This window comes from Salvelinus fontinalis, chromosome 34 (assembly GCF_029448725.1).
Source record: "Salvelinus fontinalis isolate EN_2023a chromosome 34, ASM2944872v1, whole genome shotgun sequence".
Taxonomy (NCBI): Eukaryota; Metazoa; Chordata; class Actinopteri; order Salmoniformes; family Salmonidae; genus Salvelinus; species Salvelinus fontinalis.
Window position 1 is genome coordinate 8,412,000 of NC_074698.1, and position 13,578 is coordinate 8,425,577.

The window sequence follows — 13,578 nt, forward strand, 5'->3', positions numbered from 1 at the left end:
GTTCTCTTCAAAGCCAGGCTGCAGTGGTGATTAACATGATCAAATAGCTCTGGGCCCAAGTTATGATTTATTACGTCTACATCCATATATTATTAACATACAAAGTCAATTTGTGCAAAGAGAAATGCTTTTGAAGGGCACTCCACTTAATAGGTGCTATATGTCATTGTAAGTATGCCGGGGGGAATACTAACTGTGGATTAGATGAATAGGTCTTGGTCTGCGATACTGCAGTGGCAAACCCGTGGGGTTGGGACTTAATTAGGTTTCGATAAGGGTATAAAGAGGATAATTAGGAGAAGGAGCGAGCTCAGCTGTAGGTCCCAGGCCTAGGGGAGAGAGGCATGTTTCACAGGCCATTTACAGACCTATACCTACAGCATAAATGCAAACTCCTTCACTCTCTCTCGCAGAACGGCACTGGGTCTCCTAATAACCTGATCCAAAGGCATCCATTTTAGAACACCCATTCAGGCTCTGTAAGCTGTGATGTGTAATATCAAAACAGAGACAAAGGATAGAACAACATAATGCAGATCCATATATTTATCTAAATACAGTACATGGCTCTGATATGTTATGGGAAAATCGCAAATGTCTATAGAATAGATATTTTGACCCATTCTCAATTGTACCCAGCCAAGTATATATAGAGTGAGAGATTAACTCATGTCCAATAATCCTCTCAGAGGCTCTGATCCAGGAGCTGCTGTGCTCCTGCCCAGGCATATAGAGCTTCCACCAAATGCCACTGCCTCTGTAAACACCCACTACCCCATTTGACAAACCTTACCCTCCCTCCTGGTCCCCCCAGCAATCACTCCCCTTTCAGTAAACAATGGGTAATATGGCAGCCGATAGATACACAGGTTTGGCTGGTATCTGTCAACTGCCAAAAGTTTGCCTTGGACTGAAGAACGTCTGATCAGCCTACATTGAGTGTGTGTGGTACATTTTTGTATTTGTGAGCTTGCTAACAAATGTAGAATTGTATTTAGCACAACTTACAAAGGCTTATTTGCTGTATATTAGTCTCTTTAATTCTGAGAGTTATAGCTAGCAAGCACCTCACAACAAACTAAGACTATTAACCCTTATTTAACCAGGTAGGTTGACACATTACAGGAATAACGCCTTATAGAGAAAGTCCCTAGTCGTTTAGGCCTATACATTCGGGCATAGCCTACTCTTTCGTCAATTGCTCCAAGAAAAATGAAGATGAAAGGACCAAGAAAAAAAGAGGACAGAAGGGAGAGATGCTTATTAAGAGAAACCAATGGAGCAAAAATAATAGAGATGAGAGAGGACAAAAGACTGTAAGAGAGAGCAAGGGGGAATGATTGAAGATGACAATTTAGGAGAAAATCAGGATAAGAGTGAATGTGATTGAAAGAAAGGTCTATGGTATGAGGGGGAGGGGATGCCTACCCCCTGAAAAGTAGGCTTACATGCATTTAGCCTACAGCAGCCATCACACACCAAGTAGGCACCATGTGAAATGCCACTGAGATGTGCACTCTCCACGTGGGAGGAATATCTTGCCTGCAGAGAATAAGGACATTACATATCAGTAAAAATATACAGACACTGTCATTTCTGTTGTCTTGTCTGCATACTTTTGGTGAGATTTGCAAATAATGCATAAAACTGTGTATTTGTTATGCAAAAATATGCTGTTTGAAGAGGTAATTAGTAAATTATGACAGTTTGAAGTTATCTATGCTGCTTACATTAATGCAGAGATAGAATTCGGTAATTTAACAGACTAGCTATTTCAACCACAGTAAAAAGACCTAACCCCCAGCTATCATAGCAAGTAGCTACATGCTACTGCTACTAACTACCTAGCAAATCAACGCTAGCTCAACATTTAGTTTGATTGCATGTTTTGAATGTTAAGATGCCATATTACAATACTATGTTTCCACCGATACTCCCACTTTGGTACATCCATGAAAATAAGGCTTGACTAGATAGAGAATCTTGCCAAAAAATAACTAACTGGTCGTCGTACCTAGCTACTGGACGAGCTAGCTCACATGCTAATTTATGATTTCCATCAGTTTGTAATGAGAAGCGTATATTTTATAACATGCTAATTTATACAACGATTATCAATGCGTTTGCAAAGACCATACAATATTTGAATCTAAAGTTGTATATTTCACTACACATGCATGATGTGTGACGCTAGCTAGCACATTAGCCAGCCAGCTAACCTAGCTAGTAACTAGCCAGCTCAGTCGGCAAGCCTTTAGGTCGTTTTTAATATAGAAACTGGGTCAAAGAGAGGCACGTTTAATTAACTGGTAACTAAACCGTCGACAATAAGCTTAACTCTCAAATGTGGGCAATTGTGTTATTTTAACATTTCACCATCGTTTGTTGTTCCGTTCTATTGAGCCTAATTTGCTACTGGGTAGCTAGCTCTCGATAAATAAAAATGTCGTTTATTTAGCGTCGTTCTACTACACTCTTATCCCTGCGCATTAGTGGGAGGCGAGGAAAATATCGCTCCGCACCAGAGAGAATATATTTTTTTTATCAAGAAAAGCCTTACACCATTTGAAACCACATAAAATAATTGTGTAATTGTTAAAGCATTAACAAAATTAACATAGTGTGTAGCCGATAGTTAATCGTTTTTCTACACGGTCCGTAAAAAAGGACTAGTTTGTTCAGGATGACGGTCTCATTATCGTTAGAAAGAAAGGATTGTCTCAATGATTGGGGGAGTGATCCTGAGCCCCAAAAAATCCGAAATAGATAAAAGCCATGACATATTCATATGTCATCATTTACTAGTAGTATACAATATGAGTGGGATATCGATTAATGAAGATTAATCCACAGACTCTTCAAAACGTTCACTAATTCCCCCCTCTATTTATACATGGTAGCGTCTGAAATAATGCCCCAGACTGCTCTCCTCATGGGACCAATGTGCACTTGATTGACTCTCGGGATAACCAATAGAAATATGATTTAAGCTTAGCAACAGCGAATATGCCATTTTGTCCAATAGCAGAAATGAGAGGATGGTCCTATATCCTAAAGTCTGATTGGCTTAAATGTTCAAAAAATGCCCTAGAATTGTGGGTTAGGTAGTTGGGCATGGACGGTCTCGCTAGTAATTTACCTACATTGGAACTACAGTTCCCACAAAACAAGTAGAGTCAAGAAAAGCAGCATGCGCACTTGGCAGTGGTAGAGGTGATATAAAGCCGCGAACTCCTTCTGTGGTAGCATACTGGACGGTCACTGTTGTGGAGATGAAATACGAACTTGAGAAGGACTACGAGTGGTAGCGGCACCGAAATAGTTAACGTTAGTTCGCTAGCTAGCTACAGTATCTCTGAATAATCATTCGCGAAGTAACAAGTGTTACCATTCATAACTTTGTTTTTAAGAGTAGCGATAGTGAACGTTTCGAAAGTTAGCTGAACATTTCTTGTCAAGTAAATGTTGCTCGTATTGAGACATAGAAACAGTATACTTAGCAAAAGTTATCTAAACATATTTTAATTAACATTTAGCTTAATTCACACAGAGACAACGGTTGACATGTTGTAAGGCGAACAGCCCACCCGCATACACCAGGATGACAGAACCGAGCATTGAGAAGACCCATCACCTAAAAACTTCAGATACCTCATCAGGTGGGAGAGAAAGAGTTGTGGAGCATCCCCAAACCAATGAGAGACGTGGACTGGAGACTGACGGTAGGGGGCGATATGGAGATAAACAGCAGCAAGCAGAGAGCGAAGGCGGGGTTATCCCTTCAGACAAGTTGTGGCAAATGCAAGGCGGACAGAGGGAGGTGTGCCCTAGATTCGTTGCCGGAAATGCACTTCCTAAGTGCCCAGCAGCAATACAGCCTTGCCAGGAACCAGGAGCAGATGCAGCCGGGGAAGGTGGCCTCGTAGCCCACGGAAATAGTGGAGATGGACCGCACGAGGAGACCCTGAGTCAAGTGCAAGGCGAGTGTGGGAAAAGAAGCGACTCTGGCTCTCCGGGCGTCGGGGCAGCTGTAGATGCGCGCCAGGGCAAGAAGAAACACAGGCGCCGACCATCCAAAAAGAAGCGTCAATGGAAGCCCTATTTTAAACTGTCTTGGGAAGAAAAGAAAAAGCTTGACGAGCGAGAGACAGAACGAGCGTCCCGAGTGAGAGCAGAGATGTTCGCGAAAGGGTTGCCCGTTGCCCCCTACAATACAACGCAGTTCCTTATGGATGAACACGACCGAGAGGAACCGGATCTGAATACCGAAAGTGGGCCCCGACGTCAGTTGGGGACTGGTGCTCGCCCAGAGGACACCGCAAGTGAGGACGACCTATTCGATGTCGAGGAGGAGGAGGACTATGGCAGCGGTGGTGGCAGCGACGGCATCGGGAGGCCTGGAAACGCAGGTGGGGAGTTTCTTCAGAGAGACTTTTCTGAGACATACGAGAAATACCACATCGAAAGTCTTCAAAACATGTCCAAGCAAGAGCTGGTTCAAGAATACCTGGAGCTGGAAAAGTGCATGTCCCGTCTGGAGGAAGAGAACACCCGGTTGCGACGCGCAGCCAACCCGGACATCACAAATGATAGCCAGGTTCCCCAGTCGGATTCGGCGCGGATCAGAGAATTGGAGGGTGAATTGGAGAGACTGAGGGCGCAGAACAGTGAGCAACGTCCGCATAACCAGCAGAGCAAGGAGCGGGTGCAGATTGTCACATTAGGTGACTAGAAATGGATAGAACCAGGTAAAATGTGGAGACTGAACGGGACTTTAAAAAATTGTCAGCAGTTTTATGAAATCGTTTGTTAACTCGACGGTTCAGTGACAGTCCGTAAAATTGCATTGCAATACTTTCTTTTGTTTTCTATTTGGACTGTAAAGGCGCCTGTTTAAACTTTTTCAATAAATAATGTGTATATATTTAAAATAATTATTTTCTTTTTTATAAAGAGAATGTATTTGGAAATACGTTTTTGTTTTCCTGGTATGCATGCATTAAAGTACTCTATCCCATAATTTGTTAAATGAGCAGGACACGTTTGTCTAAATTTAACATTTGTCAAACAAAGCTTCTTTCGAGAATTTCAAATAACTTTGCCACAATTAAATGTGTAAATTAACATGTACACAAACATTATTTCGTTTTTTTTGTAGGGGGTAAATAAAGATTTTTGCCTGATATCAACATAAGTGTTTGGCTATTATCTGCCATTTTACAGCTATCGACTTAGATAATTTTCTTTCCACTATTTAGGCAGATGTAAAGTGATGGAATATGCTCAATAGCCTAGTTTTTCAGATTCATTCAGATGTGTCCTTACTATCCTACTCTATTCTTAGATGAGCCACTACCAAATCAGGTAAGTTTTAACTGCTTCACTCATGACTGATGGCCACTATAGAGATCATATGCAGGTTGCATAATGTAACCCTTGATAAAAATATATATATATTTTAAATGCTTAGAATCTACAGTACATAGCCATATGCAGGGTTGGAGTAACTGATTACAAAAAACTAACTGCAATAAGATTAGAGATACTTTTGATAAAGTAGACATCTACTTGTTTTAAATAAAGGATGTTTGTGAAAACATATTTTTTGTTTTCTCAATGACATTCAATTCAGCATTGGGGAAAAAGGTGCAAGTTAAAGTTTGTTACACCTGAGCGAGTCTGACCACAAGTCAGAGACCACTATGATTACACCAAATGCGTTCGATAGCTCCTTTTAGTCTTATTCTAATTGAGGGGAAAGTAATCCGATTAAGTTACTCAATTTGGGTAATCCAAAAGTTACGTTATTGATTACAATGTTGGCCAGGTAACTAGTAATAGATTACATTTAGAAAGTATTTTCATTTAACTAGGCAAGTCAGTTAAGAACAAATTCTTATTTACAATCACAGCCTACCCCGGAGGACGCTGGGCCAATTGTGTGCCGCCCAATCACGACCGGTTGTGATACAGCCTGGAATCAAACCAGGGACTGTACCCAATCCTGGATATATGTCTCCAGCTGTAGCTGATGGTTTTGTGAGGTCTCACGACTTGACATGATATCCTTACAAAAGCTATTTTGTACTCCAAAGCTCATTAGGTCACCTCTTGACCTGTCTCAGTGGTATGTGAAATGGACCTAATGTTGCAGGCTAAAGCTCATCGAGCAGATGACTCCAACTTGCTAAAATAGTCTTTCTAAACAAGGCATGGGTCCTATTGGAGTTGCATTGACCTACTTCCATGGTATAATTTGGGGTATGGAATTTATTGAGCCAAGGGTGTTCAATGAATGTCAGGGGAGAACTCTTGTCACTTTTTCATTACTGTCATTACATTTTGTAAATACTCATAAAATTAGATTGAATTCAATGTGAATGTTAAGCCTACCATTCATACTGTTCTTATGGAATAGTATACAGCTAAATAGTGTGAAAATAGGGATAGTTCACACAAATTACATTGGCTTTCCTACCCTGTAAGTAGTCTATGGACAAGGTATGACATAAATCAATGCTTTGTTTACCTGGCTACTGTTTCCAAACTTTTGTGGCACAAATCCAATGCAAGTCAATGATATTAGCATGTTTTGTTCTTCAGGTCCAAATCATTCTAAAGTATCCAACATTGAGTGTTGCTCAATTAAGTTACTTATGTATTAAACAGTGGCCAGGTAAAACAAACCAATGCATGGATTTCTGCCATACCTTGTCCATGGATTTATAGGGTAAGGAAACCAATATGTAATTCTGTAATTTGGTTGAACTATCCCTTTAAAGAGAGGAAAGCTAATAATGAAAAATAGATAAGCAACGCTGACCCATTTAGTCTGGTTCCAGACATGTTGTCAACATTGACACAAAGTTACAAATAAACTTCTGGGTCAATATATTTATTCCAAAATGATACATTTTATGCATGTTTAAACTATGATTAAATACCAAGATTCCAGTGATAAATTGTTCTTGGATTAAGAAATGATTTAACTCAAGCGTTTCTCGTGCCGTATTTGGAATCCACAGATTTTCCTGAGCTCCTCTTTCGACGTTGTCTTGATCCTAATGTCTCGAGCTCATACTGGCAGCCATTTGGCTGCAGCTAATCATTTTGATTTCAGTGAGGGCTACACGATAATACACGATGACGTTTATTTCCTTTTCATGCTTAGTTTCCAACCGTATCCATTTGAAAAATATAGCCGTGGTTCAAAGTGGGCTGTGGGCAGAGCACATGAAATCGCTTAACCAGCTAGTGCAGTTGGTGCTTAGATTGCTAATTGTTAACGTCCCTCTGTTTAAAATGCAGGTTAGGTAACTAGCTATATGGCTGGTCAAAATATGCATTTATTTATCAAGCTAGGCCAGCTAGCAAGCTAACGATTTCTTTGTTTTTAGCAAGACTTTGCTAACTTGTTAGATAGCTAGGTTTAACGCAGATTTAAACATTTAAATTTCCCAAATCAAACGTGGTTTACCGACATACAATACAAAACCAAATGTGTGCAAGACTTTAGGAATCTTAATTGAATGTAGTGATATAATTTGCACCAATTTCTAGTTGTCAGGTCCTCCCTGGGTGCAGGCAAAACGCATGTAGGGAAGTGTGGTGCAAGATTGAGTGCTCTACAGCAGAATAATTATGGGTAATGTAGTTCCAAGATGCATCTGTGAATTGCACCGCTAGAGGGATACTGTTAAAAAAGTACAGTATTTTTTTATTGTGGTGCAGGATGCGTTGGGTGGATGCCAATCAGTGGTGTCACAAACCTGGTTCCACTTTTTTTGTTTGGGAATTCATTTTGTTCATGTGGACTGACATCCTTCCCCATTTCAATGACATATCTGAAACTTTTGCCTAGAATGACGCATGTCAGCAATGACCACAGAATACTATTGACATTAAACATTCACAAAACTTTCAAGCAACTGAAAAAATAATCTTTTTTAAAACGTAATTCTGTTTATTTACATCATATAACCTTGCTTTGAAGCAAAAAGCCATCGAATGAAATGGTTCCAGGTGGATAACCTTTAGTCAGTCCATTTTCTTAGATTGTTTACTCAAAGCAATTCAAAATGTACTTTACACAATACAATATGTTACATATCAAGACAATATGTACAAAATATTATCAGACATAATAACAAACATAAGGTATATCACATTTCAAGCAACGGACAGCTAAACACACATTGAGTGTTGTCAGAATGTTCTACAATGTTTCTATTTATCTTTTCGATGAAGGCATGAGCAGTTTGGTTCAGCTCTGTTGAGCTCAGCTGTATGTCTCCTATTGACTGACAGTTTAAATTTATACAGTTAGTTCATCAAACAAAATCTAATGCAAATGAGTTGGTACTATATTCCCATGTTCTAGGTATTGATTACCCTTACTTAGAGCTTGTTATGTGTACCATACAAAACACTGTCCACGTGAAAGAACCTCTGTGTAAGAGAAAAACAGGTTAGAGCAATATACTTTCCCTCTCCTTGCAGCATCAGGTATTCTGCTGTTTGTTAGTGCTTGTTAGATGCAAACAGACTGCATAGACAAGTCCTTGGCCAGACACAGTGTTGCTCTTAATGGCCTCCCAGAGAGGCTGCTCGTATGTATGATACATGTCTTTGGGTCAGCGGCTAAGATGTAAGCACAGCAACGAGAAAATAATGGATTCAGTCTGGCTTATGACTAGATGTGAAGGTTGAAGCTTTTGGCTTTGAGAGTCTGGAATAATGAGGGTTAATGGGGAGGTGAGGACTGACCATGGCACTCACTGCAGAACAAAAACACTCCAGAAATCAGGCACTTGTAAGGCAACTCTTGGGGCAACTCTTGAGGTAAGACAAGACTAACAAAAAGTCAATTACATTTAATGATGACAAAAAATCCTGTCAGGCAAAATCCTGTCAGGCAAACCAAAGAATAAGTCCCATATGACATTGGTTGAGGAACAGTTAATAAAGACTATTTGGGAAATGGAAACTCATCTTGGACCATGGCCAAGAGAATGGTATACAAGTCTAGAAACACAGCAGACCCCAAAATGGCTACTCATGGTAACCACATTTCTGCAATCAGTCATTTGTATCCAGGAATTCTGAAGCACCCCACTCGCAGTGGTCATTCACTTGAGTGAGTCTAACCGTACGGAAATGTAATATGTGACATGAAAAATCATGCGCAGGCGGTATAATACTAAAAATATTCCTGATAATATAAGAAATAAAATATAATTGACAGACTATACAAAATGTAACTTTGTGTGTACATGGAGGTTGCATTTATAACCCTTGACGTTTAACGGCATGTTGTCAATATTCTGAGCTTTCTCTGTCACCCATAAAATGAAAGCAAATGTTTACTCTGGTACACATAGGCGGGTTTGGTAAAGCAAATTATTACCAACTAATACTTAATCCAATTGAAAAGACAGTTATGATAGAGTTGATGCGAGTACAGTATGTGACCGTTCTTTGATAAGAGCTGAGATGCTTACAAACATTATTCAGACTTAAATTAGGTTATGGTAGATAAAGCCCTGCTTGCTGCAAAATAAGATTGTATTGTAAAGTAAAGTATTGTCAACACAAGGTAGATAGTAGTGTCAGCAAGGGGAGAGTACATTGCTTTCTTCAAATGCGGAAATGGATGCTATCCAGCCACGAAATGGACAGGCATTTCAACGGCCAGAACTAAGGATTTTGACTGGAGAATTTTAATGTTGGATGAGTTATTCTATCTTTGCTAAATGAGAGAACGTATTTCTGCATAGTACTGTGAGTCACAGAGAAAGGCCATCTATGAGGAAACGAGGAACAGGCTTTAAGTCAGGTTTAGGATGTTTCTTATTTTGTTTGTTTTAAAAACAGGTACACCCCAGAAGTCAAATCACAATAAAAGTACTTATTCTTTTCATACAAAAAAAATATATAATATATACTGTATATAAAACAAAAAATAATATATTAAGAGGAACATTTCAAGTAACATCTTGAAGGAAATGATAGTGCACCTGTGTGCACTTATGTAAACCATTAAAAAGAAACAAAAACAAATAATGATAATGTAATAATTATATATTTACAAGGTTAACTTAACAAGGCTTTGTACAAATGTTACAAAATAGTTCAACACACAAACACCTGCACACTCAAACATACTCACGGGTATTGTCAGGCAAACACACATATGTACAGACATACAAACATCTGGGTTACAGACCACTACTGCTGTGTGAGCATGTGTGTGTGTGAGAGTTATGTTATTTATGTGTGTTGGCAACTAGAGAAGTGTTAGAGTCAGTTGTTCTGTGGTTGTCACAGTAACAGAATATTAAGGAAGACTGATATAGAAGTCAGTGCTGGGGCCAAAGGTCAGACAGCGTTCTCCCTCAAAACTCACATTCCGCCTCAGCTAGTGTGTCTGTGTGTGTGTTTGTGAGAAAGACAGAGAGAGAGCCCACAGCCCTGTTGAAAGTGTCACTCTGTGAGGAACCCTGGGTAGGCTTCGTTTGGCATGCTCTTCCCTGTGCACTGGGAGAGGACAGCCCACTTCCTGTGTCAGACAGGAAGCAACAGAGAGGACAGGAAGGATCCTAGTATTCAGTAACACACTGTCTGTCTGTCTGCTGCCTGCATGAGGGCGAGTTCTTGGCTTTGACATCGAGATGAGGTCTGTCCTGTCCTGTCCGGTCTGTCTGTCTGTCTGTCTGTCTGTCTGTCTGTCTGTCTGTCTGTCTGTCTGCCTGCCTGCCTGCCTGCCTGCCTGCCTGCCTGCCTGCCTGCCTGCCTGCCTGCCTGCCTGCCTGCCTGTCTGTCTGTCTGTCTGTCTGTCTGTCTGTCTGTCGTCCCATTGCAGTTTAGCATATTTTATTTTTTATTTAAAACACACAAACGAAAAAAGCTTTGGCAAATACTGGAATTCCCTTTGCCATGCAAACGGATCTGAAACAAATGAAAAGGGAGCGTGAGTAGACTAGAGGCCGAAAACTGTTCTCAGACCTGTCATAAGACCCCTTGTGTCTGTCTGTGGCTCTGCTGTCCACTACTCACTGCCATCATGCAACTGACCTGGGGTCAGCACTATCTGACCCTCTGAGACAGTAGCCGTGGCTCAGCAGCTCAGGGGAGGGAGACTTTGAGAGGGAGGCCAGAGGCCTTGTAATTTACAGGCCTATCAGTCTCTGTCCATAGTTACAGGTACTGATGGAACCTGGAGGCTGGTGCGCGTGTGGCGGGGGGATTCTGGCCCAGGGGAAGAGGATGTCTTGGGTCAAGCTCCTGGGGGTCGAGGGGTGACCCCTGTGGTTTGGAAGTGGCCGGCGACATGGGGAACACGTTGGTGGCTAGCGCAGGCCTCTTGTCGCCCGTCTCGGTAGGTGAGACCACCACAGTGTGTCTTCTCCAGGCCCGTCTCTTCCTCCTCGTCTCCGGGGAGAGTGGCTTCCTCAGCCCCACGATACGCAGGTCATCAGCCGAGCCCAGCAGGCGCGCACGCACCTGGTCAGCCAGAGACCCTCGCCCCTGACCCTGCCCTGTCCCGCTGGGGGTGAAAGAGGCAGCCTCGCTGGGCGGCAGGGATTCTTTGGGTCGGGCTGGACGTAGGCTCTCCTGGCTGCTCCCTGTGGAAGGGTTGGTCCTGGATCGGTCCCTCTGGGCCCCAGCTCCCTCCTCCTCTCCTGAAGGCCCAGGGAGGTCCAGCAGGTCCAGAGAACGAGCCTTGGTCTTCCCTCTGTCCTTTAGCTTCTTCCTGGCCAGCGTGTCACACTGGATCAGCTTGTGGGAGTTGAAGGAGGGCCGGGAGTGCAGTCTGTGGGTGGTGGAGGACGACGAGAAGGAGGAGGAGGAGGGGGTGGTGGATCGCGCCCCACCCTCGCTCCTCTCCCCAGGGTCCTGAGTGTGTGTGGAGGGGGTGGGGGTGGTGTGCTGGGGTGTGGCGGAGATAGGGTGGGGTTTGTAGTGTGTGTAGAGGAAGCTTCGTTGTGCTGCCGTGGGGGGTTGTGTGGGGGGCTGTGTGGGGGTAGGGGGTGTGAGGGTGGGTGTAATGGATGCAGGGGGGTGTTTCTCAGGTCTCTCCTGGGTAAGGGAGCGCGAGGCGAATCCGCTCTCGTTGTCCGTCTCGCTCACCAGCTCGCTGCGCTCGTCGTCAGCTTCATCGCACCGTCCCTCAGACGCCAGGCTCCGCCCCAGTGTGGAGAGGGTGGAGTAACCGGAGACGATAGAGCGAGCGTCCTCTGGCCCCCGCCACGCCCTGCCCTTCACCTCCGCCGTCACCGCCTCTTCCTCAGGGAGCAGCATCACCGTCTGCCCTGCTTTCTCTTTCTCACCACCGCACGGCATGCTGGGAACTACCACCTCTTTTACCTCCACCTGCACTCTCACTCGCTCTACTACAGACTCTTCTTCTTCTTCCTCCTCCTCATCATCTTCCTCCTCCTCTCCCTCTGCTCGTGGGGCGATGTCTGCCCCTTCCACCACCAGCCCCGCCTCTTCTCCCTCCTCCGCCCCCAGGTGGCTGGCTTTGATTGGCTCGTGCTCCGAGTCGTCATCTGTGCTGCTGCCCACGATGCGGCCGTTGTGGCGATTCCTGCGCTTGCGTCCGGTGACGGCGGACATGATGGACAGGGTCAGAAAGTCCTTGGCAGTGAGGTCTCGCTTTGACCCCCACGACCCCTGAGGCAAAAGAAAGTCACATAGGTCAAAGGTCGGATGATTTACACAACCTCAACCATAACTAGATAGTGTGCAGAGTATTTTTATGGTCGTGAAGAAGATTGTTTTATGTCTGTGAAACTGTGCCCAGTTTCTGCTATCTGCGTGATATGAGTGGCCAGAAGTTCAATAACAAGCGTAGAACAGCATAGTTGGCTGTCCGAGGCCTTACCTTAGATTTAGCTGAGTCACTGTTGGTTGAGTCTAAGAGAGGACAAAGAGAGAAAATCAGAGGAGAAAGCTACACTGTAAAGCTGGTCTGTGTTACATGGGAGGGGAGGAGGAGCGTGAATGGCAGTGAAGGGGGGGCACAGAGCTGCCGCTCAGAAAACAATAAACCTTTCTGTTATCTAGCTAGCTAGAGCTCTTAAAACGCACCATTTCGACACTGTTATAACACAGGAAATATGACTACTCTAATGTAACACTAATCCAATTAGTAGAGAGTTGTGATTCCTCTGTGCCTACCTTCTACCCTTCACCTTCCCCTGGGGAACAGAACCATACAGACACTGGTCACACACCATTAACACACAGAACAATGTGTCACTAACCACCAATCACTAACCACCGATTGTCATGGAGTTGATCAAACTGACTGGTATGTGATCAGGGTTGTTGGAGAGAGGGGCGAGGGTGGGGAAAAACAACAGCATTAAGGAATCGCAGCACACACTGATGACATCACGGCAAACACTGATGACATCAACCGGTGAAGGAAGCGTTGGGGAGGAGGGAAGGCAGAATACAAGGTTGAGTAAAGGGTTTTTCAATCACCACACACTTGGTCACACCACCTCGCGCACACACTCGCTCTCACACACACACTCGCTCTCACACACACACTCTCTGTCACACACACAC

General features: G+C 43.4%; 2 protein-coding genes across 8 annotated transcripts in view; one reads left to right on the forward strand and one right to left on the reverse strand.

The window, feature by feature from the left end:
* The first annotated feature begins 3,232 nt into the window (after positions 1-3,232).
* Positions 3,233-5,185, forward strand: LOC129833000 (protein HEXIM1-like). The gene has a single exon (XM_055897198.1). It carries the CDS (start codon positions 3,602-3,604, stop codon positions 4,730-4,732), a length of 1,131 nt encoding a protein of 376 aa, XP_055753173.1. The 5' UTR covers positions 3,233-3,601; the 3' UTR covers positions 4,733-5,185.
* Positions 5,186-7,937: 2,752 nt separating this feature from the next.
* The window catches only part of LOC129833001 (rho GTPase-activating protein 23-like), a 100,248-nt gene continuing 94,607 nt past the window's right edge, over positions 7,938-13,578 (reverse strand). For all 7 annotated transcript variants that reach the window (XM_055897206.1, XM_055897205.1, XM_055897199.1 and 4 more), the window contains 2 exons: positions 12,887-12,918; positions 7,938-12,675 (listed from right to left, as the gene is read on the reverse strand). In XM_055897206.1, coding sequence (XP_055753181.1) covers positions 11,197-12,675; positions 12,887-12,918 — 1,511 coding nt within the window. In that variant the 3' untranslated portion in view covers positions 7,938-11,196. The remainder of the gene's footprint in view (positions 12,676-12,886; positions 12,919-13,578) is intronic.